Below are 26,716 nucleotides of genomic sequence, written 5' to 3'. Positions count from 1 at the left end.
TGTTTCAGCCTATCTATCCATCCTACTATCCATCCTTCTATCCTTCCATCAATCTAACCTTCCATCTGTCCTTCCTTCCATCCATCATTTGATCTATCCTTTCATATATCCTTCAAACTATCCATCCATCCATCCTTCTATCCTTCATCCCTCCATCATCTATCCCTTCATTTTTCCTTTAAACTATCCTTCCATCCCCCATCCATCTTCCCTTCTATCTATCCTTCCATATATTTTTCAAACTATCCATCCAACCTTCTATCCTTCAATCATTCCCTCCATCCATCCATCATCTTTCCTTCCATCCATCCATCCATCATTTGATCTATCTCTTCATTTTTCCTTTAAACTATCCTTCATTCTATCCTTCCATTCCCCATCCATCCCTCTTTCCATCCCCCCATCCATCCCTCCATCCATCCCTCCCCTCTCATATAGTACAGTACTACTACTACTCCCTGTCCTTCCACTAGTCACTGCTTCCTGTATTGTTGCTACTTTTAGCAGCAGTGGTAACTGGTAATACAACACTCAGTAGAGTATGAGGGTGTGTGCTGTGCTTCAGCCGGGCTTCATTGCTGCAGTGACGGTTTGGAGGTTCCTGGCTGGAGGAATGTTAAACATGTGACTTCCTCCTCATAGTCCGGCTCTTCAGGTAACCCAGTTTTATAATGCTGAAGTGCATCAGCCTCGTAACTGGGTGAGAGAAGCAGGTTAAGCCCCTCCGGCGCTCTGAATATGAGAACGTAGGGAACATGTTGCTGCCTGCAGCGTCTGGTTGCATCATTGTGAAGCGAACTGATGCGTTGCTCATCATTTCTGTTGCAATGCCAACTAATACATTATAGTGTGCAGCGCCTCCTGCGAGGGTTATCATTACGTCTCCTCGTGATGTTCTGTCTGCACAGAGCGGGGTCCGAGAGGTCAGAACCAGCAGTCTATCTTGAATAATTGAAATGATGGACGCCGTGCAGGAGTCTGGTCTCTATAGAGCGCATCACAGTCTAATTCATGGGATTGTGATGATCTGTCTGCTTTATTTCTAGCCAAATCAAATAAAACATCAACAGATAATCCTTCAACACTTTGTTAAACCTTCATCACTGGAGCACTTGTACATTGAATGTTCATGTTTTTTAACTATCAGTGGTTGACTGCAGATAGATTAGGTTTTAGGTATCTCTACATTTTTAATGTTTGATTTTATTGCGTTTTAGTTTTCTTGCTTTACTTTTAACAGAATTTGTCATTTAAAGCGTCTTAATGTTTTTAGAATTCTGTTGTGGAGAGAAAATATATTAATATTATTATTATTATTAATATGTCTGCGTATAATTAAGGAGACATTTCAAAGCACTGATGCGTTCATTTTTCACACGTTAAATGTTTATTACATATCTTTGTCTCAATTCTTTAGGAAGAAAATGTAAAGTTACTACGAGAAGCTTTTTTGTTTTGTGTTGATTCTGGCGACCCCTGTGGACAAAAGTGGTAACGTCTCTGAGCACCAGAGTCCCTTTAAAAAACTAATTTTACTGCAGCATAAGAGCTTTTTCTTAATGAAAAATGAATCCATTACAGCTACATTCATCTAAAGCAATATTATGGAAATCCTTTTTACTGCAGTTATTGCTGTTTTCTGTCCGTCTCTTTCTTTGCGTAATGTTGGATTCTGTCGTTGATGATGATGATGATGAGACGTTTTTACACATTCAGTTGACTTCCCTCCTGATCTACTGAGGCCTCTAGCAGCTGTTTAGTTGTTAATGTAATGTCATTTCCACATGCTTCCTGTTTATATGAGGGCTAACCCAATCTGCTCGGTTCTACTGATCATCGGCTCGATTGAATTAAGAGTCCTCCGCTCTGCTGACTCATGGCGACGTCAGCAAGGAGCTGATAACGTGTAGAAGTGTAGAAGAAGAAACGTCGGAGGGTTCAGTCTCACAGAGATCGTTCCGTAGAAACAATCTTATTTTATTGACTTTGCTCGTTACGTTTATTATATGAAGGAAACTTATTTTCCTCAATTCATGTTGAGAGTTTTTGAATCGGATTAACTGCCAATGATTAGTTACTTTACTAATATATTTTTACTAAGATTTTCTATTAGTAGTCTATTAGTAGTCTAGTAGTCTCGTCCTCCTTACAGTCCATTCAAATTAGTTTACCTCATCATAAAATATCATAGAAGCTAAGCGGCTGTCAGGGAGAAATTTCCTCCCACAAATCCTCAAACATGCACATTTTAAAGATGTGTTTCCTGACCACATTGAACCCCCCTCCCCCCAAAAAAACCTCTCCACAGCCTCGTCAGAATGACGCATCATCTGAGAATTTCTGCAAATCTTTCATTAGATCATGTTCTACCTGTAAACCTCTCTCGTCTTTTATTAAAAATCATACTTCTCTCTGTTTCTTTCAGTTGCTGGACATCAATTGGACGGGACTCACAAACATGCTGGACATTCCTGGTGTCAAGTAAGTGACTGTGTTGTGGTGTGTGTGTGTGTGTGTGTGTGTGTGTGTGTGTGTGTGTGTGTGTGTGTGTGTGTCTGTAGCAGGGACACGATGTCCTCACTGTCTCTGTTGTGTCTGCATGTGGACAGTGGACGTCCTGTGTTTGGATCACGGTGTTCTTCAGCCTCACATTAGACCGGATGAAAACATCAATATGTTGTAAGAGGTGTAGTTGGCCTACTTCTGTTCATTTGCTTCATGAATGAATGAATGAATTATTACTTTCTTCTTAAACCAAAAGTCTTCTTTTTTGTTGTTATTCATTATTTTTTAGATTATCTTTTAAAGAACACAGATAAACAAAAGTGATACATTTGTATGAATTGGACACAAAACACACACTTAAAATAATATAAATAATAATAATTATTATTATATATAGATTCAGATATAGATATATGTCCCGACGTGGACACGTCTCCACAGTGCAGCCACAGAGGGACGATCGCAGGACGGAGACGCATTCTTTCACCAGGAGTGAGAGCTTGTCACCACTTGTTTTTGAGCATTTTTTATTTTTTTTTACCCCAAAACATTTTGAGCCGTTTTCCAGACATTAACGTAGCTACTAGTCCGCCGTGTCCACTGGAACGTATGTGCATCCTGATACAGTAGTAGATAGAAATATTTCACCTTGTAATCTTATGGGGGACTTTTTGCTGAGCACTTAATTAAGAGTCTTAATTCAAGCAGCAAACTGGGATTAACTGGGTTTAATGGCACAATGAAGCCGGCGTTTCGTTTTGTGGAGAGAGAGAGAGAGAGAGAGAGAGAGAGAGAGAGAGAGAGAGAGAGAGAGAGAGAGAGAGAGAGAGAGAGAGAGAGAGAGAGAGAGAGAGAGAGAGAGAGAGAGAGACGTTCATCGGGCTCTGCTGCTGAAAACGTCACTTTAACCACCGGATCACAGGACGGATTACGGCCTTCATTTGTCCCCCGCTGAGAGTCGGTATTTATAGCATCGTGATTATGAAAAGGAGAGCCGCCGCAGGCGGACATGTGATGTGACGAAAAGAAACGTTTTCCAGACAGAACTTCTTAAATAAATAAAAAATACACTCTTGCAAGTGTAGTGTTCAGCTAAATACACTGTACATCCCTCTAACGACAGGCTGTAGCTAAATGCTAGCATCCCCATGCTAACACTCTCATGTTGGGCCCGTTTCAACCAGAAAAGCTCTGGAAGTTGGGCTACTATTTATTTGTTTTGACATTGTTTTTCCACCATGAAGACGCTGGCGCTCAGAAAAAGTGGTGTGGACACGAGCTATAAAGCATGTAGCTCATGCTATTTGTCGCGCTCACGGCGTGCTAACGGTTGCTAATTAGCGCTTAAAACAAACTACAAGCTGAGGCTCAAAGTGTGTAGATATTTGGTCAAATCCCACAAGAGTAGAGACGTTCAGAAGCGACCCGACGACGACGGCGTTAAGTGGAAAGCGAAAGGGGTTGCTGAAGATGTGACGGTTCGTCCTGAGGGGAGCATGAATGCGTGCAGCAAATTTAATGGCTTTAATCGGGGGGGTTTTTAACTCAAAACTACGAACGTGAATCTCACGGCGGTGCTAGAGGAAGGTCAGGATGGCGTCAAAGTCTTTAAGGGTTCATCATCTGGGGACCATGAATGTCTGTAGACAGTTCACTCTGGACCAACAACCTGAAGCTGCATCAAGTATCTTTAGAATCTGACTTTTGATTGATTTTTGTTTTTTGCTTTGTACTTTCGTCCGTCATCTTTAGTCCTGAAAAGATTATCTAGGCAACAAGATGATCAAAGTGTGAAGCTCACTCTTCAGGCGCTGAGCCTCCCGTCCTGCAGAGTGCTTTGCATCCACTCTGCTCCTCTGCTCCTCCGTATCGACTATCGACCTGTTGCTGTTTGTTTTTGAGCAGAGAAACTCACTGCGGTTTCCAAAAGACTCCGCCCTGTGAAATGTAGATCTCCTCGTTCGACGGGTTTGTGTGAAAACACCACTGTGTGTGTGTGTGTGTGTGTGTGTGTCTCACCCCACCCTCCTCCCTCTCTCTCTTCCTGTGTGAGGGCCCTCACTTCTTCCTCGGTGGTTATTTGCATTTTTCCCCGAAGCAGCAGGAAAACATGAGCTCACCCTGATTTTTTAGTGTTTCGTGAGTCAGCAGAGCAGGAAGCAGCTTAGCTCAACTTTGCATTGGCGAGACCTTCTATGCAGCGGTGCGGCTGTGTTTTAATGCAGGAGGCTGCTGCCCTCTAGAGGAAGTGAGGGGGAACAACAGAGGAGTGTTTCATAATGCGTAGTGCATAATCTACACACTGTATAACAAGGACAGTTCATGTTATTTAAATTCATATCAGCTGAAAACAAGCTGTTATATTTTGGTTTAGTCTCTCTTATTGTTCAGACGTATATTTTTATTTTAAAAACAGTTTTCTTAAAGGGCCAGTTCACCCTAATCAAACTGAAACAAATGCACGTTCTCATGCAGCCTCTGGTGATGATATCTACTCATGCATCATAAATTCCTCATTTATTTCCTGTTCCCTGTCACTGTAAATAATCCACTACTGTCATCAGTTTTCATCGTAACGTGAACAAAAAATAGCTGCAACTATTTTCCTTATTGATGAAAGCAACAATTATGTGTCTATGAAATGTCAGAAAATAGTGAAAATTGCTCATGACTTGTTTCTGTTATCATGTATGGTTAATAAAAGTCAGTTAGCTTCATTTAAATCCATCCATTTCTCATGTGTTAACAGGTTAGTTAACTTTCTCTAGTCGTTGTTGTTGTAATACTCATTTAGGCCACAAGAGGCTGAAGTGCATCTTTTCTCCATGTTCTAAACGAGACTAAAGGTCATTAGTCTCTCTCTCTCTCTCTCTCTCTCTCTCTCTCTCTCTCTCTCTCTCTCTCTCTCTCTCTCTCTCTCTCTCTCTCTCTCTCTCTCTACCCTATTAATACTGTTTTTAATTATTCTTATCCTCTTATAACTTTCTCCTCCTTCTCTCTCTTTCTCCCTCCTCCTCTTCCTCCATCCTTCTCAGTGGTTTGTTTGACAACATCGTCCAGGACATCATTGCCGGTCAGATGGTCCTCCCCAACCGCATCACCATCCCTCTGGTTCAGGAGAGCCAGCTGGCCCAGCTCCGCTTCCCCATGCCCAAGGTCACACACACACACACACACACACACACACACACACACACACACACACACACACACACACACACACTTCAAATGATTTCAGAGAAGGTCTGTTTCTTTTCTTCTGGTCCAGCCTCATCTCACACTGTCTCGTTTGTGGTCTGTGTCCTCAGGGCGTCCTGAGGATCCACTTCATCGAGGCCCAGGACCTGCTGGGCAAAGACAAGTTCCTGGGCGGACTCATCAAAGGCAAGTCGGACCCGTACGGGTTCATCCGGATCGGGACCCACGTCTTCCAGAGCAAAGTCATCCACGAGACGGTCCACCCCAAATGGAACGAGGTGTACGAGGTGAGGGTCTGACGGAGTCTGCATAACACGACCTCAACGAGGGTTATATACTTCAAGCACTTTAAACAGTGTGTGTGTGTGTGTGTGTGTGTGTGTGTGTGTGTGTGTGTGTGTGTGTGTGTGTGTGTGTGTGTGTGTTCAGGCCTTGATCTACGATAACACAGCAAAGAATCTGGACATTGAGCTGTTTGATGAAGACACGGATAAAGACGACTTCCTGGGAAGGTACAGCCTCTGTTTCAATGATGAGCCTCAGACAAACAGCACACTATTATTATTATTATTATTATTATTATTAATAACTCTATGTGAGTTTAAGGCTCTTTGTGTGAATGACTGAGGTGAAGATGAAGGCATCTCCTCCACAGAGCTCCTCAGTGTTCATGAGATCTATCGACTGCTAAAACAATCGATACGTTGACAATCGTTCAAGTCCTTCATCCACCAAAAATGCAAATAGTGCTCTTTCCTCATGCTTTTCTGTTTTTTGACATTATTAGAAATTGAATATATTTAGTTTTTGGACTGTCGCTCAGACAAAACAAAACTTTTAAAGAAGTTACTTTGAGCTCCGGGAACTTTTTTTTGAGTCCGCTTCACTTTCACCAAAAAGTTTGTTTATAGTTTGTTTGTGACTCTTTTTTTTCAGCCTGGAGATCGACGTGGCGGAGCTCCAGAAGGAACAGAAGGTCGATGAGGTAATCTGCGTCTCCTCCTCCTCCTCCTCCTCCTCTCATAGCCTTCAGCAGTCCTCTCCATGTTATACTTGTATATATATATATATATAATATAAATATAAATCCTGATGATGGGAGAGATTTACAGACATGAAATGAATATTGAATAAAATAGTGAAACTATAAATTGTAATTTTCTCTTCTAACATATTTTATTCTGATAAATAATAAGTTGATAATCTGCAGTTGTCTTCCAGGGTGCTGTCATGTGTGAACGATCTGTTATTTTAAAGTGTCAGCGCATCATAAGCTCTACAAAATAAATCACTGTTGAGTATTTCTGCAAATCGTGTGACTCCCTCTAGTCTCACGAGGAAAAAGACACTAAATAAAATACATCAATAATAATAATACCATAAATACTGGGTGCATGCGTCATTGCTGTGTTATAACCATCAGAAAATGCCTGAGGACCATGAAGTCCTTGAGTATTGGTGTTAAGCGAAGGTTTCTTTGTTGCAGTGGTTCGTGGTGGAGGATGTGTCTACAGGGAAGCTGCACCTCAAGCTGGAGTGGTTGTCTCTGCTGCACACACCTGAGAAGCTGGACCAGGTACGCAACCGCTGCTCAATTAATTAAAAAGAAAAAGTACAAAAAAGCAGCTTTAACTCCGCAACACACTAAGCAGCGTCCGTCCCTCTGTCCTCTCAGGCTCTGACGAGCATCAAAGCCGACCGGGGTCAAGCCAACGACGGCCTGTCGTCGGCGCTGCTCGTCGTCTTCCTGGATTCGGCCAGAAACCTGCCGGTAAGTCGGTCTGCTCCAACCTCCCAGAGTGCACTTCTGCTGCAATGACGCCCAGTTTACTCTAAAAGTTTCATTTATTGAAGAATGGTGATTTATAGACGCTTAAATACTCTTAAACGGAATAATGAGGCAGGAAAAGGGAAACTTTTAATGCATTTTTTCATATTTTATATTGAATTGGAGCTGTAGTTTGTTGCCTTTGTTACTGTGTGGTCACTACTTGATATCTCCACCCGTCTGGTGCTTCCAGGTTGTTTAAAACAAACGCTCTTTGGAACAACTAGAGTGTTCACCTCAGTCCTTCAACTTCTCCTCTGAACTTCTTTTCTGTTCTTCAGCTTTCTCATCTTGAAGGTGCCGTAGAGAGAAGACTCAGAATAATAAGAATATATATATATATATATATATATATATATATATATATAATATAAGAATATGTGTTTGTGTGCGCGTTCCTCTAGCTTCTTTAAATTGCCATAAATACGCAAAACATTTTTATGTTTTATTTAGTTGTTTTTATTGGACCAGGTGGCTCAAATAGTTTTAACATAAGGGAACATTTTGCTGTGTTTCTGAAAAAGAAAATGTTCATTTAACATCTATTTGTTTCTGAGCATCTCGTTTCTTTCTGGTAGCTGAACTTTCACCTTTGAGTCTGCCTGGTCTCACGCAGTGTCTTCTACCATAGAGAACTCTTTATCTGTTAGTGTTTGGCCTCACCTTCCTCCTCTCAGCCTCCTCCTCCTCTTCTTCTTCTTCCTCACATCCTCCTCCTCCTCCTCCTCCCCTCTGAAGAGCGTCTTCGAGGGGAACTTGGGCTCTGGCTACTTAAAAGAGAGGCGGGCGGCGGGCCTCGTGTTTTGCGAGAACACCGCCTCTCTCTATCGGACCTTGTTTGTGAGTCCGCTGGCTGTTTCCTGCATCCTTTTTTTTTTTTTTTTTTAAATAATAGCGAAGGTTTGAACAGTTTGCCTGATGAGCATGAATCCCGACTAGTGCATGAGAATTCATTAACATCATATCTTGTTATCTGTTGGCGTTTGACTGATTACAAAGCGGAGGAACATGACAGGAAGCGACAGCGGTGACGGTTTGTGTGTGTGAGGACGATCACGAGCATCCTTCCTCCTCTGTTCTTCACGAGGTGTGGACGATTGTGCATCGATGCAAGGATAGAACATTATCGGGAGTTCATATTCTTACAGTTTTTGTTTTTAAACAATAGAGACATTTAGAGACTTGAGAGGTTGTTGATGAATTCTCACAACCGTTAATCAACGTATTGAAAAAGTACGTCTCCGGCAGGTTAAAGCTCTATTTTCTACTATTGTTGTTTAAATGTATTTTGAGAGGAGGGAATGCGTTTTGATCAGTCTGAGACTCTGAGAGCAGGGAGGGTGAATTCTCTGTGGATTGCTTTCCCTCCATCCTCCCTGCATTAACTCATTGTGTGTGTGTGTGTGTGTGTGTGTGTGTGTGTGTGAACAGATTTTCTCCATCAGTGACTCTGCCAGCAGGGGGCAGCGCATCGGTCACCGCTCCGTGAAAAAAACTGAAGCAAATTTATTGGCTTGATTTTATAAGAACGCACAGAAGCTTTGACAGGGAAATGGTGCCAACACTTGAATGCGTAATGCAGTTCTGGCGGTTGGCCACAGGTGTCACTGATGAGTAAATGTCCCTTTAATCCGGCTGCGTACGCCACAAACACACCAAGAGAAGTACGGCCCGCCGCAACAATTAGATTTTTCTGCGGCCAGAAGGCGTTCATGTGAAGACATTCTTTGTGTCGTAGGTCAACATGTCACAGAATAATTAAAAAGACAGATCACCACAAACTCAAAAACAAACACCTATACTGCTATTTATATGTTTAGCAACTGACAGCACAAAGAAATCTAAATTGATCAATAACACGGCAGGAAAACAAAACAAGGTGTATTTTAGATTTTTGGGTGAACTGTCCCTTTAAACTCTACCGCCTGGTTGCACAGAATTGATAGATGTTGCGTTGCGGCAGCTCGTTGCGGCAGCCTCGTTGCGGCAGCCTCGTTGCAGCAGCCTCGTTGCAGCAGCTTCGTTGCGGCAGCCTCGTTGCGGCAGCTCGTGGCGGCAGCCTCGTTGCGGCAGCTTGTTGCAGCAGCCTCGTTGCGGCAGCTCGTTGCAGCAGCCTCGTTGCAGCAGCTCGTTGCACTTTACCGCTACTTGGTGTGTTTTCAGCGTTACTTGTCAACAAGTCTGTGTATTTCTTAAAAATCTCTCCTCTGATCCCATCACTGATCTGACATTGATCCATGTTAGATCAGAGCTGAACAGGAGGGAAGAAATTATGAAGTTTGGTACAATTTAATTAAAAGTATTCACATTTTAAAAAATTGCCAGGTTTTATGTTTCATTTTGCAGTTTTTCACAAACAATTGTAACCGCGAGGTCACGCTTCCGTCTTTTCATTCATAGTTGTATACATTTTACCTGCGTCCAGGTGTCCAGGTGTGATGATACAAATGAAAACACAACTGTGTCCATGGTCTTGATAGTGCGACACCAAAGGAAATACTTCTGTTGTTGCCCGAAGTCTTTACATTCATGTAATCTGCAAAAACACAGTAAAACACTTACATGCTTTTATCACCAATTCAATGTGTTGTTTGGTTGTAACATCAATGTATTTCATACCAATATAAATATATTAATGTCAGCCAATCACCACCACAACATAAACCATCTCATTGTCCGTTTGATCAGAATGATTCCTTTCCTCTGATCTTCTCTTAATCTCTCTCCATTTTAATGAATCATCTAATGCTGTGGTATTTTAACTAGAGTCCAACCAATACCTTTTACCTGACGTCTGTTCAGAGCAGATATTTTGTATGGGAAAATATTTTATTGGCAGAGAAAACTCTTTTGCAAGCTTTACATTTTTGATATTTACAATAATTACATTTCCAGTTTTCTAAATGTATTATTTAAATAACAAAGTTTGCAATCGTTGTTTCATTTACCATTTTAATTTAAAAACGTGACGTAAATATGGTCTTCATTGGTTGGACTCTAGTTGTCTCCTCATGTCCAGGTTTAATTGGGGAATGTCATTAACCATGTGATCATCCATGTTGTCTGTCTGTCTCATCGTGTCCCATCGTTTGGTGGTCCTGGTGTGTTCTTGTCTTTCTCCTCATCCTCTCCCTGCATGCCCCCCCTCCCCCCCTCTTCACCCGAATAACCTACTGGTGTGTGTGTGTGTGTGTGTGTGTGTTTGTGTTGTTTGATCTCTCCTGCCTTCTCCCTGGGGGAAAAAATCAAAGCGCAATCCGTTAGAGTTCAACCAGTCGGGGCTGAGGAAGGCCTCGGTCAGTAAGGCCATCAAGGTAACGACACGGTGACGAAGCACTCCCATATCGCTCCGACACCGAGGAGGGAAACACAGGAACACAACGCATACAGGCTGATTCACTCACACATTCAACTTGTGTTTACACCGTTCAAAATGTGTGTTAGCTTACTGTTAATTAGGTCCTATGGCAACATTTTTGTTAAAGGTAGTATTGCCATAGAGCCCTTGTACCTTTTTTTTAAACAGTTCTGTATACTTGTAGTTAACACAGTTTTACAGCTAAAGCTGATTCAACATATTTACCAGAAAGGTGCACTCAGTAGAGTCCAGATCTCCGCCAGGCGTGTCTGCAACGACCGCTGCTGTATTTGTGTGATTGAATGAATATGACCCACAATTGGCTAAACCCTCGTCTAGAGACCAAATGGGCTCCAAGGTGACGTAAAACACACTTCATTCAAACTCAAAAACAAGCGGCGATGTCTGCAGCCAATCGACTGGTCGTCTTTGTAGAAGACACTTCATGCAATCTCGCCAAAACCAGAATGAAACTCATCAAGATGACTGCTCATGTAGCAGCGGCTAAGTAGCAGCGATGTACTCAGCAGGAAGAACAGTTCCATTAGCTGTTAGCCAAACAAAATATCATCTAAAACAAACAGGGGCCGGCTAAGAGTAGAGATTGAAGAATCACCAGGCAGTTTAAAACAGGCAATAAATGGGGTTTTGAGAAAGTGTGAGTCGCCGCAACCGCGAGAGCTCCTTGAGCGTGCAGCCATAACTGTCCACCCAAAATATTATGCCGTTTGCTGCATCAGAGTGAGAGATTAGCCGTGGACAGACACAGAGGTGCACACTCCCTCACTCCCTCACTCACTCACTCACTCAAGCACAACCGATCGCACGGTCCTCCTGGCGGAGATAATAAAAGATGTAAACTTTTGAAACAAATGCCATGTTTGTAATTGGTTGGTGCTTTTATTGTGAAAGGCACTTGAAGACACAGACAGTTATAGATGAGCTTTGTTGTTAAACAGCTAACTGCCAACAAATCTTTACATTGTCCTCACAGTTCTGTTTACATGTTGAACGGCGACTATGAACCCGTGTTGTGAGAAAGTTTGAAGACTCTTGTATTTCACTATGATAGAAATATCAGGGAGTGGAATATAAAAGTCCAGCAGGGGGCGCTGTTACTTACTGACTTTTATTGTGAAATCATTAACAAACTCCACTAATCATGTTTGTTTACTAAAACTATGTCTAACAATGTGTGTTGTAAATAACAACATTGTTGTCATAATTACATTTACACCCAGCTTTTTTTTAGATTCAGAAACCTTTATTTTGAAGTCATCCGGTAGGTTTTCCAGACTTCCTGTTTTGGGGCCATAGAGACGTTTACCTGATGTACTTTCCCTCTCAACTCCTTCCCCGTAACCCAAAAGTTACACATTTCTGCTGAAATGTGACAAGTAGCTTCTGGGTAGTTTGGTATCGTGGTAAAGATGTGATCTCACATGCCCAAATATTACTGCATGAGCTCAAAACATGCAGCATAGATACGTTACCTGTTATATTAAACATTTCAGATGTGTTTTTGTGATTAATGGAATGTTAAGTTTTATTTTATGTAAAAAAGAAGTGCTATAAGAGCTAAATCTTGACCAAATCAAGAGTTACACTCCCATTACCTCCATCATTGCATCTTTTTTAAAACCTCTTTTTCTTCTTCTGCAGTCCGGTAAAAAGGTGACCAGCGATCCCAGTCCACTTGTCCAGTTCACAGTGGGACACAAGTCCTTTGAGAGCAAGGTGAGACCAAAACAAGATCCACGTTCATACTAACCATTCATTTATTCAGCAAAACCTTGTTTTTTTGTGTCAAAATGAGGCTGCATTTAACTCAAAGATAAGATCTGTTAATCCAGGAGCTTCACAAACGTTTAAAACGTTTCCCACTTGCTAGCTTCCGGCCTTTATGCTAAGCTAGGCTAACCACGTTGTGACTCCAGCTCTGTTCTTCACACACGGGACAGAAGAATCGATCTTCTCATCTCAGGCTCATCGAAGAAGAAGAAGAAAATGTTGAACCATACGTAGAAATGTACCGTTCTCTGACTCTTAACTCCTCTCTGGTGTGTCCTCCATCAGACCAGATATAAGACCAATGAACCGGTGTGGGAGGAAGCCTTCACCTTCCTCATCCACAACCCCAAAACCCAAGAGCTGAAGGTCGAGGTACGTCTTTTATGTCTTTCGTCGGTTGAACAAGTCTCTCATGTTTTGTAAGCGGGTAAACCGTGACGTTTGACCCCTTGTGTCTCCCAGGTGAAGGACATGAAACACGAGTGTTCGTTGGGGACGTTGACGCTTCCTCTGAGCCGCCTGCTGGAGGCGCAGGACATGACGCTGAACCAGCGCTTCCCCCTGAAGAACTCCGGACCGAACTGCACCCTCAAGATGAAGATGGCTCTGCGGGTAGGAGGCAAACCTGCAGATGACGTTCCCTTCGAACTTTCTTAAAATCCCAACATTTTCAATTTGTTTTTGATCGTTCACACAGAACATGGGTCTTCATGTGTTCTCTTTCAGGTGCTGTGCTTGGACAAGAACCCTTCCTCGTCCTCAAACTCCGCCCCGTCCTCCGTGCAGGTCAACAAGAACAGCTCCGCCAGCCAAACCCCGCGGCCCTCCGTGCCCTCGGACTCCTCGGCGCCTCCCGCCTCCACCTCCGCTTCCACCTCCGCCTCCACCATCCCCCGCTCGTCCTCCGTGTCGGCCCAGGACCTGCTGAACCGGCGCAGGGAGGCCGACGAGCCCTTCAGGTCTCCGGGAAGCATGGACTTGGGCCAGGGAGGAGCAAGAGGAGGAGGAGGAAGGGGACTGGCGGACACCGGGAGGAGCACCTCCAACCTGGCCATCTCTGGCTCCCAGCAGTACCTGGCCGGAGGCAAGGAACCGACGCCGAGCATCGCCTCGGACATCTCCAACCCGTACGCTGCTCAGGAGCTGCAGCAGAGACTCCAGCTGCTGCAAAAGTAAATATCAACCAATCATGTCTGTCCATTTAACCGTCCAGCTGTCTCTGTCTGACTAAAGGTTAAAGAGAGATGGAGAGCTGCAGTAACGAGTCCTTAAACCAGGGAATGAGTCGGCATTTAAACACTTCCTGTTCCCTTCTCTGAAAGTCAAGGGGTTGTTCTTGAGTGTGTTTTTGGTTCGATGTCTGTAAATACATTAATCCAAAGTTAAAATGCAACAGTGTGGCTCATTCATGTGTTTTGATGGAGCTCTATGGCTCAGAATCAACTACTAGACTTGAACAGGAGATGGTGGTTTCACAGCGTTGACCTCCTTCTCCTCTCTCCTCTTCCTCCTCCTCCTCCTCTTCCTCCTCCTCTTCCTCCTCCTGCTTCTCTTTCTCCTCTTCTCTCCTCTCTCCTCTTCCTCTCTCCTCCTCCTCCTCCTCTTCCTCTCTCCTCTTCCTCTCTCCTCCTCCTCTCTCCTCTCTCCTCCTCCTCCTCTTCCTCCTCTCTCTTCCTCTCTCCTCCTCCTCTTCCTCCTCTTCCTCTTCTTCCTCTACCTCTTCCTCTCTCCTCCTCCTCCTTTTCCTCTCTCCTCCTCCCCCTCCTCTTCCTCTCTTCTCCTCTTCCTCTCTCCTCCTCCTCCTCCTCTCTCCATCTTTTTCTCCGTAGTGGTTCAGGCCCCAGTCATTTCCCGCTGGGTGAGATCCAGCTGACGGTCCGACACAGCTCCCAGAGGAACAAGCTGATCGTGGTGGTCCACGGCTGCAGGTACTGGACCAATCAGAGCGAGGAGAAAGAACCCCCCCCCCCCCACCCCCCCACTCTCTTATGATATATTCATTTAACCTCCACAGAAACCTGATCACGTTCTCGGACCACGGCTCGGATCCTTACGTCCGCCTCTACCTGCTTCCTGACAAGAGGCGGTCGGGCCGGAGGAAAACTCACACCTTCAAGAAAACCCTGAACCCGGTCTACGATCAGACGTGAGTCACCCAACTTCACCAGTAACGCTCACGGTTTGGGTTTTTGTTGTCGCTGATTATTGAGCAGAACGGTTTGTCTTCCTGCTCAGGTTTGAGTTCAGCGTTTCCCTCGTGGAGCTCCACAGGAGGACTCTGGACGTGGCGGTGAAGAACGGCGGAGGTCTGCTCTCCAAACACAAGGGCCTGCTGGGAAAGGTACACCCTGATACATCTCTTAGGGACTTGCATTTTGAGTTTTGATGATTTAGGAATATTCCTCTCGTCTGGACATGAATAGATATCGTCATTTAATATTTCAAACGTATTCGGTCTTTATTATAACTCTTTTCTCATCAGGTTCTGGTGGATTTGACCCACGAGGAAAGCAGTAAGGGTTGGACACAATGGTAAGTCTTTGAGCCGAGTGTTTTTTATTTATTTTATACTAGTTAGGAGTACGAGTGACTTTGATTAGAATTTAAAAAACACAGATTCCAGAGCCGGCTAAAGGGAAAGCGTGACGCTGAAAACCCGTCTTTCTCCTCCTGCAGGTATGAGCTGAGTGAAGACGGCCTGACGAAGCCTCACCAACTATAGACATATCTTCATCACCATCATCACTACCATCATATCTCTCCCACTTAAGTGTGTGTGTGTGTGTGTGTGTGTGTGTGTGTGTGTGTGTGTGTACAAAACAGCAGCTTTGACATTCATCTAATCACATCAGTCGCAAGGCAAACCTCCCCTTTAAGAAGTGAAAGGCTGATAGACTAAAGGGAGTGTAGGATACTCTATATATATATATATATATATATTACACACTGTACTGCTGTGGAAGTCTATATTCCATATTTATAGGAGAAACTATAACAGCTGTAGAGGAAGACAATCTATTTTTTTTTTGCTGTTTCAGCAAAGAACGACGATGTACAAGTTTGTAAATATGAACACAGCGGAGATGAGAGAGAGAGAGGAGGTCTCTTATTGTTTGTCATTTTATGATATTTGATTTAGTTAATTTTTTTTTTTTTAAATGAACAACATTCTGGACTAAGTTTCTGAAGCAGAACTAAAGAGGCCAAAGAGACGAGAAGTGTTTTCACCCCCCCCCCCCCCCTCAGCGTCACTCTGCTTTTATTCCGGTGTAATAACACGTGTAATAACCAAGTTCACTTCCTTTCCATCGGTTAACAGGCCTGTTGTTACACTGATAATGAGGCCGTCGTTAAGTGTGACCTGTTTGCTGTTTTTAGCTGAATATTTGCACATCTGTGTGTTTTTTTTTAATGTCTGGGGATCATCTTTGCTCTTAGTTGCAATTTAAACGTTGCCTAAATGTGTTGTTGAAATATTCTTTATCACATAATTCACCATATCAAACTGTATTTAATATTATCAACCATGTTTTTTATTCATTTATCTAAATATCTATCTATATAATGATCCTCTCTAGCGCCCTCCAGTGGTAACATGACGAAAAGACACTGTGACAACCATAATAATAATAATGTATATTTCCACATAAAAGTTGATGCTGTAACGTTTTCTACAGTTTTTTTCTCAATCAACGTTAAGCTATCTCTACTCAACACTTCCTGCCAATTTTTTTCACATCAAAAGACCTTCAGCTTTTGCCTTTTAATGGTTATTCTTTTAATGTGAAGAGAAACAGGAAGGACCCGTGAGTGAGGACAGTATTAGTGATAGAAAAAAGAGGAACATGCGCTGTGGAAATATACATTATTTGACTGTATTTTCTGGGCACAAACACAGATTCATTTACCTGAAAGCATCACTAGTGTTGCACCAGTTTTCACTTTGCTTTCTACAAATAATCACTTAATTGAATTATTTAAAAAAAAAATTGCTTTAATCACAATTTCTACAAAAAGTGGCTTCACATTTTGTAATTTAACATTTCTAAAAGAATTGCACATTTTCGTCTAAAGGGCTTTTTGTTTGTTTGATATCACGATGATTTCCATCACGATCATGTCGAGTTGTTTAAAAGTTTTGTTTATGAATCAACTAATAGTCTTAACTTGTAACCAAGTGTCACTTTCAACACGTCGCTGTTTTCTTCTTGTGGTGGGAAAATGTAAATCCAACCCTGCTTTGACTTTGCAGCAGCTGCTCTGAAAGGGATTCACATGCGTAACCAATACAAAACGCGTTCAGTAGATGCTTATAACATGTTTAATAAATGTCTCAGCCAAAGAGCAGCCGTCTCGTGTTGATGCAGAGGAGGACAGACTTGTTGCCTTGTTGTGTTTCACACGCGTATGTAAACCGCTCTGTTTTTAAAGTGCGTGTCGCAGCTCTTTTGTCTCTTCCTGTGTTTTATTTTGTAAGAATCAGATTTTATTAGATCTGAGAGCTCGTGTCTCTGCGATGGACGCTTGTTCTTGTTTTTTTTCCCTCCGTCTTCTTAATTTATCTTGTGCCTTAATAAGATTCACACGATCCCAGAGATGTTCGCGTGTTTGAGGAGAAACCGTACAGATGAGCGCCCCAACGTCTCAGAATGTCTTTTGAAACAAATAAAGAGCTTTATAGCAGCATGAAGCTGTACGGCACCGTGACTTCTGACCCTTCTTTTACCCGTTTCATCACCAGCGACCTGTCAATCACTGTGTAGCCCCGCCCCCTAAATCGTCCCCTGCTTCATGGTCTGTTTGACTCTAAATGGAGCATAATGTACTAAATGAACATCATGCTGTATTGAAGAAGACTGTAAACTAGAGATTGAGACCATAAACTCATGTTTACAATGTTTACTGAGGGAATAAATCAAGAGAGAAGTAGAGTCATTTTAGACTAGACTTCTATACAACCAGAGGAGTCGCCCCCTGCTGGACACTAGAGAGAATGCAGCTTTAACACGTGAAGCTTTGGCTTCACTCCGGCAGAACCGGCGGTTGAGTGAGAGGGAATTATCTCATGTTGGTGACAAATAATCTTTGAACGCATTTTTGTATATTTGGTCGTAAAAAAGTAAGACATTTACTGCAGACAGCTTGTGTAGATGTTTCTTTAATTAAACAAGGTAATCCACTATAATGTAAAGCAACACTACAGGTTTTGGACTTTAAAGACCTTCATGGTTGAGGTGGACTCAACAACTAAAGCCAGTAAAGCATCAGAAACGGCAGCTCTGGTTTCTTTAAACACCCTCTGCTGTGACAACAAGCTGCTCTCTGTGTTGATGAAGAACAAGCAATAGTTGGACCACAAAGTTATACAATTTTCTGAACTCCTAAATATTCATAATTATTAATTATAATACATATTCACATCAAATGGTATTAGATGGCATTTCCTTCCAAACCGTGTCAGCCTCTTCCTCGTGACGGTGGTCCTCATCATCACTCGTTCACCTGCCTTCAACCCTGAGCCGACATCGTTTTCCCACAGCACCTGAATGCAGCACTGAATCAGGAGGGGACAGCTCCGTGGGTCCGTCAAGTCCGACTGAAATACAATAAACTACGGATATTGAGTGAGTTGGCCTTCAGAGTAAAAGGACGGTTGGGGCGTACAAGAAAAAATACCAAACACAAACAAAACTCTTGATCTGTAAAGGAATAAAAGAATACATCCAACCATGTAGAAATGTTTGCACGTGCATGCTTATTAATTTGTAAACAATTATAAACAGAGCTCCAGGAAAGTTGGACTCTGGAGAAAAAAATGAAAATAATGTCAATTTTAACAACAAAAATAGTTATTTTTTGTGTATTACTACAACATACTTAAATGCTGAATCCCATTAATTAAATTAAACATAAATACAAAGTATTTCATTGAAGTTAAATGTTTCATATATATATATATATATATATATATATATATATATATATATATATATATATATATATATATATATATATATATAAAGTAATGACACATTTAAAGCACTTTGTCATTGTTGCTGTAGGTTTTATTGAAGTTAATTTTCTTTGCTGCTTGAATCAACTTTTATTTAATTTTTTTTATTTTTTATACACTTCTGCTTTTGCATCTTATTTCTCCATAAAATGTGCAGATCACTGCGTTCGTTAAAATCCTTTTATTTTGAAAAACCGGAAATCGCGTCTAGCTGCACGTGCACGCTCGATCCTCCAGCAGCAGAAAACGCCCTGCATCCTCTCCGGTCTCCTCTCCTCCGACATCCATCCGCCGTCCGCGCGCGTCTCCCTCTGCTCCTCCAGCCGCGTAGGAGGCACTCTGAGCGGGAAGGAAGACGAACCAAACCTCTCCGGAACCAAAGAAAAAATGGCCTTTTAACACTTGAGAGAATAACCCAGAAGAGACATGCATCCTATGGCTTTTTCCTTCCTCAGCCATCTCCACCTCCACCTCTTCCTCGCTTCCCTGAGCTTCTTCCCCGCTTCTGCAGACCGGAGGATCGGTGAGTGAATTAACGGATGATTGTTCTTCTTAATTAGCTGCATCCGAACCGTCTCCGGTCCTGCAGCCATTTTTTTTTTTTGCAGACCGACCGGAGGAGGCTGTTTGTTGTCAGGCTGGTTTCTCTGCAGTCTCACGTGAACAACCAGCACGGTGCTCCTGATGCGCCCGTTTAAGGAATAAAGCAGAGTCCGCACGAGAACATGGGAATAACACTAGAGCAGCAGCGAGCCGGTAATACCGGAAGATCAGCCATTAGTCCATTAGGAAGACTTACATCTGTTAATTAGGACTATTTGTAAGAGTAATTAATGCAAATATTAGAAATAAAAATACTAAATAATGCAATACAGAACATTCAAATACAATACAACATCAATTCAAATGAAAAATACGAAATACATAATGTAAGTTGAAATAGTGATAGAAAACTTAAAATAAACATTTGAATTAATACAAATAATAAAAAAATAAGACTACTCATTTGAAGTAATTTAGAATGTAAAATGTTTAAGATACAATATAATTACAAGTTTTGAGAATACAAGTAAGTAATTACAATAAAGGTGAAAGTAAATAAATGTAATAATAAAAGTTACACATTTTTATATATATATATATATATATATATATATATATACACAAATGAAATGTACAAAATAAAATCTATGTAAACATCTTTACATAAAAATATTTAATCAACAAATACATGAACAAGTAATAGAAACATTTTAATTATTGGGAAATACTTCATGAAAGTAATATAACAACAGTACCAAATATAGAATGAAATATGAATAAGCAGTGTTATGTCTGTGGACACTCGCTTGTAAACCAGAACAAACAACATCCATCAGTGAAATCAATGCAAAGCAATGAAAAATGAGCTAATGAGCTAATGAGCTAATGAGCGTATACATTCTCCAATATCCAGCCCTGTGCTCCTCACAGAGGAGCTATTGATCGGAAACGTAAAGGGGTGTGTGTGTGTGTGTGTGTGTGTGTGTGTGTGTGTGTGTGTGTGTGTGTGTGTGTGTATAGACTGGAGACATACATTTCTATAAATAGCTGATATGTAATATTCCCCCTCTGATTTGAGATGTGCAGCCTGCAGGATGACTGATGCAGAGATGATTGTAGAAGATGGTGAGAGGAGGAGGAGGAGGAGGAGGAGGAAGCTGGTGATGAGAGGTGTGTGTGTGTGGGTGTGTGTCCAGACCCCCCTCCTCCTCCTCCTCCTCCTCCTCCTCCTCCTCCTCCTTCAGATTACATAAGCAGCATACAGAGAGTATGGCAGCCACAGGACAGACTCTGAGGAGACGAGCAGCGAAACAACAGGGAGCATCGACTCAGCCTCCATTTATTCTCTATTCATACTTCATATCCTGTAATATGTTTATTTACCTTTATTCAGATGGTTTAAATGAGTTTATTAATCCTTCAAATAACATGAACAGTTTCCTCTTTCATGAACATAATGAAATATATCTTAAGTCTTGACTTAATGCTTAAAAAAACGAATATATTGTAGTATATTTCCATTAATCCATACAAAACAATATCTCAAAATAGGTATCGCGCGTTTTTCTCCATCTCTTGGGCTGGACCTGTGTACAACGTGATGTAAACAGGAAGTAGTTGAATAAAGCCAAATGTATTTATTATTTCTCTTATAGAGTCACGTTGTTTTATTGGTTTTACCGCCAACAGGAGAGAAAAATACAAAAACAGAATGTTTCTATACGTTAATTTGAAGTAATATTAAAATCCCTAAAAAAAATATGAAATATACCTAAATATATTGCTGATTCGTCATTAGTCGTGTGGTGGCGATAGCGTGCCGACACGAGCAGCAGCGCGTCAGTAAAAGCAGAGAAGAAGACTGCGGACGTGTGATTTGTTTGAGCACATGTAGCTGCAACAACGACATCGATGTCTTCACTTCTTATGTAAGCTGGTGAGATAAACTTGTTAACAAACAGTTGCTCATTTACAGTCCCAGCTGCAGCAGCATGATGATTCCCTCACAGGCTTTGTGTTTGTGTCACATGATGAGTGTAAGCCAATCGTCCGTCTCCTTTAGGCTCAGTGTTTGGTCTCCACCTCCTCAGAGATATCTCTTCAGCTGCTCACTGTTTCACTTTGTTCACCGGCTAGTTCCTCACTGTGTCTGTCTGCGGTTTGCTGCTGAGCAGGAAATGTGTATCTATATATCTATATATATATCTATATCTATATATATACTTACACTCAATCAAATCTGGATTATATTTAGAGGCTTGAAGCGCTGATACTGCTGTATTTTTGACAGGAAAGAAGCAAAATCTGTGTTTTTAAAGGTGAAAATATCAAACGTTTGTTGGTTTCAGCCTCTGATGCTGTCATTTATTTTCACCTTTTGGCAAAAAAAAAGCGTAGCTTTAAGTTGAAACGTCATCCTAATTCTTGACCATTTAACTTACTTTTTGAACTTAACTTAACTTAACTTGACAACAGCAATGACTTCTTCCATGTTGAATTTATTAACTGAATTTTTTAATGTCATGGAAATAATACCTGAAATACCTCAAAACTACACTACAAAGTACAGTACTTGAGTAAATGTACTTCATTACTTCCAAACTCTGATTAAACATTTACGGTATTGATGTATAATATATATTTCTTCATAAAAGACTAAAAAGATTGATCGTAAAAACTCCGGAGTGGGAAGAAGAAGGCGTGAGTGTAACTTGCATATTAAAACCTTTAATCAAAAATGACTTTGTTGTGAGCCTTTGCCCTTAATATATTCTTACAATGTTTCAAATGTTCTTATAATATGCCTTCAGAGAGCCGTAGAGAGAATATCATGACCTGATTTATTGAAATATTGATTTAGTGAATTTGCTTGAAGCTGTAATTTGTCTGCAACGTTCAACAGTGACGTCGATACGTTCCGTGATAGTTTTAATTATACTGAGAGACTTAAATAACAAATAATTAAGAATAACACAGCAACAAAATAGGGAGCAACAATTATCATCTTTGACATATTAAACTAATTAAAATGCTCATTAATATGTCTACTCGTGATCAGAGTGTTGATGCTTGTTGTTTTTTTGTCTCCTCCTGTAGTTTTTGTTTTGGATGATAATATTCTAATGGCTTCAATGTGGCTTCTGCAGAAAGTTTCAACATATAAAATGTAATCTTCAAATATACAAAGTGCTCTGTTGCTTCCCTAAAGGAACATTACTGGAACATTTTTTAATTTAGTGTATTTAATTTTTGTATTATCGCAGAAAAAAACCCCATTTATGATACTTACTAGTTAAGTTCGGCGAGATCATTTCAACCAATGAGCAGCACCTTTATGATTTTTGAAGCATGAACACAATCAGCAGAAGTAAAGAGCTAACGTTGGGCTGTAAAGGAACTCCACCGCGGTCACACGACTTCACGTCTCCGCCACTAAGCTAAGGGACGAGTGTTCTAGTGAGGACGCTTAGTCCTCTCATTTACACTCTTTGAGAGGACTTTTAAAAAGCCTGAAGTAATGCCAAGACTTCCTTTAACTAAGACAAGTGAGTTGAAACCACTAGTTGGGACAAGTGACCTGAATGCATCATAAGTTATGTATACCAAAGAAACACTGTGAGATGACATTTACAGGTGTTAGGACTCCTTCCTGCAGCACTCTATTGTAGGAATATTATGTGAGGTATGAGAGGATTGCATGCTGGGAACAGTTGATTAGACATTAGAAAAGGGAAGTATATTTAAACTCTGTTAACCTTTAACTCTGACGAGTTTTATCATCAAATCTCTCTGTTGTTGTAGAAGCAAAACGTCACCGTAGCGCTAACAAGCTGTTTTAACAAACACATGAGAAGGTCCGGTTTTATACAGTTATATACCGTTTTAAACAGTTTTATACCGTTTTATACAGTTTTATACCATTTTAAACAGTTTTATACCGTTTTAAACAGTTTTAAACTGTTTTATACAGTTTTATACGGTTTTAAACCGTTTTATACCGTTTTAAACAGTTTTATACAGTTTTATACGTTTTAAACTGTTTTATACAGTTTTATACAGTTGTATACAGTTGTATACAGTTCATGTAGTTTGTGCTCATTTTACAAAAAAATGTCTAGTGCTCGACTAATTCTAGTTAAAGTTAATAAATATGAAAAGCGGATTATAGAAACATTTACAAGTTTCCAGGTGAAATATATTTATGTGAAAACTTGAAACCTTTTCTATCATTTTGTAGAGATAAATGTACAATTATGGGGCTATTATGTTTAATTTTATACGTTATTGATGTGTTTCTGTACCAGTTTCATTTGAATGCATCAGCCATTCTTCACTTCGAGTACTTTCCCTTTTCATACTTATAGGAAGTACATTTTACTGCTGATACTTCTCCAAATGAAGTATTTTTCACATCCCTCTGATTTTAAAAATGATGTTTCATTCTTATAAGTATTTAACAGCAATGACTATCACATAATAAGCATGGAATAACAATTTAAGTGTCTCGGTGATGAGTCACTTCTTGTCGTTGTGCCTGGCCTCCTCAGCTGCTGCTGGTCTTTGCGGTGACTTCACTGTGTTTTCCTTGTGGAGGATCAGACGGCGTTGAGCTCGGGTTCCTCTAATCATTAACCTGGACCCGGAGAAGGTCACTGCCGGTTCGCTTCACCGTAGCGTGGCAACGCTCATTAACATTTCATGTTAATGAGGGGGGGGGCGTCGGGGCGTCGGGGCTCTGCCATTCCAGGTTTAGCCAAACATCCCATCATTTGAACTGCTTCCTGTTTAGTGTGAATGAAAACGTCTGGTCCATGTCTTCATCATCCTCTTCCTCATTCATCTTCTGAATTGAGGTTTTTGATTATTAGCCGTGATGTCGTTCCCATTCAAAGTCACGAGTTTCGAGATTTCTGAATCCGGCACTGTTCTTGTTTTATTCGTGACGTCATGAAGAAGCACTACACTACCCACAATCCTACAGTGTAACAGCAGTGACTCTGATTGGTGGAGGTCTCTGTCACCATGGAGTATTTTTATATGAGTATTTTTCCTTTTGTTCCAAATGAAATGTTTTATGATCCCGGTTCATCTCTTATCGTTCGTTGTTTGGTACCAATATCATAACTCTGGGTATCTGTTGGTCGCTATCTAAGCATTGCCAGCGATGCAACATTTTAGGGTTCAGAGGTTTAATACCGTAACGTCGGCGAGTCTCAGAAGGTTACATTTATGAGGGATTATTACCATCGTTTGAGTCGCACTCGCTTCCCGTTTCACCTCCAAATAGTGTCTTTTCAAGCTTTAAATGTTACTCAAGCTTAACCAAAAGTCTTTAACACAAGTTCTAGCAATTCTCGTCCACAACATGTAATTAAAAACACACAACACAGAACTACAAGAGATTTGGTGTCTCTATGTTCTCTCAGTACGTCGTGAACGCGGCCAGCGTCTGAGAGCTCCGGTCAAAGAGAGCTCAGGAGTACAAAGCTCCGACCGCCTCGTTCGACCAGATGGGTGGATCGATGCCTCGGCTTTGAACGATCGGTGGAAGAGAGGGAGAGAGCGAGGATGAGAGGAAAGAGGGATGAGGAAGGAGGCGACGGAGGCGGTTGTTCTGTCGCTGCAGGATACAGAGGAGGGGGAAGACAAAGAGAGATTACCGCCAATTTAAGCGGCACACCTCCCTAATTGAGAAATGGATGTCAAACCGCTCCGCTGCGACGCAATAAGCAACATCAAATGATGTCTTTTGCTTCCAAGTCCTTGTTTCCGTCTCAAATAGTCAGGTGACACGTCGACGCTGCTCTGAGCCGAGGCCCAAACAAAATGGACTGCTGTCGTTTTTAAAAAAAAAAACACATAGAAATCACACGCCACAGAAAACATGTGTCACGTATAGATTGACGGCCAATTAGAGAAAGGCCTCTCTGATCAGCCCTGGGGACACACACAGAGGCCTGCAGATGAGCTAAATATAACAGTACAAACAGGAGGGGGAGGCGTTTTAAAAGGCTCGCTGCGACCCCGACCTGTTATCAACTTCCTGGAGATGTAAACACGGCCGGCAAGAGATTACATTGTGTGGTGGAGAAGGTTACAGCCGAATGCTGGAGGGAAGCGATTCAAGTGGTTTGTTTTAACAGGAGAGAAAGAGAGACTTTCTGTTCTGATTTAATAAACGGACATTTGGTGATAAAACCAACAGCATGTGGATGGTACAAATGTATTTTAACATTTTGAATGTGTGTAAAAAGTACATGTATTTAGAAATTGAATGGATATATGAAATGACTACTTGTGGGTCATTTACTCTCCTCATGGATGAATAAAAAAGTTTATACAGCCAATTAAATAATTGGCTTTATTTCTTCAAGGTGACCCGTCTTGAGTCGACTCCTCGGCCCTCTCCCTCAGGAGTAGCAGGTGTCTGATGCAGACGGACAGATGGCATGCTGGGAAACGTAGTGCCTTTCTTGTCAGCTTGTATAATGGCCGTGCCAGGAGGCGTTAAAAGGGCCGCGGTGTGGCCGCCGCTCTTTGCTCACGTGGGGGGGGGGTGAAGTTGGATTGAAATTGCCATCCTCTCGCATCGCCGGCTTGGCGTCGGTCCTCGGTGCACCGCGACCCATTTCACGCTCTGCTGCCGCGGAGCGATGGAAGCGGAGCAGAAAGCTCGGGGTGGCAGCAAAAGTCTAAAAAGCCGTCTTCCACAGCCTCCACTTCTAACACCTGTCGCCTCTAAGTGACGGAAAAACAAGCACTTAAAACACGGCTCTTGATTTTCTTTTTCACTTGAATGTATAGTTTATAACCTAATACATTTATAATAATCATCATTCATATGTATGTAGTTACCTGGGTTTGTTAACTTATCAGGGTTCAACGCATCACAACTCTGTTCAAGATCCTAATATTATAATAACAGATTTGTAACATGCATACATAATCAAAGCATACACACGTACAAATAAAAAACAAAATAAATTGTGCATTATATTATATTGGGGTATGTCATTTTTGGACTGCACAAAAAAGGGAATTCTTAAAAAATAGCATATATGGACAGTAAAACTAATTATATAAGTATGATTAATAATAAAATAGAACCTTATCATATATATATATATATATATATATATATATATATATATATATATATATATATATATATATATATATATATATATAAATAACATGTATATATATATAAATAACATGTATATATATATATATATATAACATGTATATTTAAAAGATAAGATAATCCCTATTTGTGACCCCCCACCCCCCACCCCCACCCCCACCCCACCCCACGCTGACAAAATGGTCGCTGCATGAATCAGCTGCTCTGATTGCGTCACTTTTTATTTTAATAGATGTATTAAAAGTTGTTAGAAAATATTAAATGCTGAGCCGTCAGGATGTGTGTACAGCACTTTGTTTCCAGACGTTCCGCCTCAGTGTGTTGCCTCTCTTGCTC

At 41.3% G+C, this 26,716-nt stretch overlaps 2 protein-coding genes across 5 annotated transcripts in view; both read left to right on the top strand.

Moving 5' to 3' along the window:
• The window catches only part of LOC137884320 (extended synaptotagmin-2-like), a 37,137-nt gene extending 19,750 nt beyond the window's left edge, over positions 1-17,387 (top strand). Inside the window, exons 8-25 of one of the 4 annotated variants that reach the window (XM_068726064.1) lie at positions 2,426-2,481; positions 5,541-5,661; positions 5,814-5,990; positions 6,133-6,215; positions 6,640-6,688; positions 7,190-7,279; positions 7,379-7,474; positions 8,270-8,371; positions 10,783-10,845; positions 12,552-12,626; positions 12,966-13,052; positions 13,143-13,292; positions 13,407-13,852; positions 14,510-14,608; positions 14,695-14,826; positions 14,916-15,021; positions 15,163-15,212; positions 15,357-17,387. In XM_068726064.1, the coding sequence (XP_068582165.1) occupies positions 2,426-2,481; positions 5,541-5,661; positions 5,814-5,990; positions 6,133-6,215; positions 6,640-6,688; positions 7,190-7,279; positions 7,379-7,474; positions 8,270-8,371; positions 10,783-10,845; positions 12,552-12,626; positions 12,966-13,052; positions 13,143-13,292; positions 13,407-13,852; positions 14,510-14,608; positions 14,695-14,826; positions 14,916-15,021; positions 15,163-15,212; positions 15,357-15,402 (2,028 nt within the window). In that variant the 3' untranslated portion in view covers positions 15,403-17,387. The remainder of the gene's footprint in view (positions 1-2,425; positions 2,482-5,540; positions 5,662-5,813; positions 5,991-6,132; positions 6,216-6,639; positions 6,689-7,189; positions 7,280-7,378; positions 7,475-8,269; positions 8,372-10,782; positions 10,846-12,551; positions 12,627-12,965; positions 13,053-13,142; positions 13,293-13,406; positions 13,853-14,509; positions 14,609-14,694; positions 14,827-14,915; positions 15,022-15,162; positions 15,213-15,356) is intronic. The other 3 variants (XM_068726067.1, XM_068726065.1, XM_068726068.1) reach the window with 3 other exon arrangements.
• Positions 17,388-18,929: 1,542 nt separating this feature from the next.
• LOC137884322 (receptor-type tyrosine-protein phosphatase N2-like) overlaps positions 18,930-26,716 on the top strand; it is a 161,262-nt gene continuing 153,475 nt past the window's right edge. Inside the window, exon 1 of the mRNA XM_068726070.1 lies at positions 18,930-19,216. Within this exon, the coding sequence (XP_068582171.1) occupies positions 19,120-19,216 (97 nt within the window). The 5' untranslated portion in view covers positions 18,930-19,119. The remainder of the gene's footprint in view (positions 19,217-26,716) is intronic.

The sequence above is a fragment of the Cebidichthys violaceus genome, unplaced genomic scaffold (assembly GCF_023349555.1).
Source record: "Cebidichthys violaceus isolate CVI_PGR_0920_01 unplaced genomic scaffold, fCebVio1.0.p SCAF_38, whole genome shotgun sequence".
Classification (NCBI taxonomy): domain Eukaryota; kingdom Metazoa; phylum Chordata; class Actinopteri; order Perciformes; family Stichaeidae; genus Cebidichthys; species Cebidichthys violaceus.
This window is presented reverse-complemented; position numbering and strand designations above follow the sequence as displayed.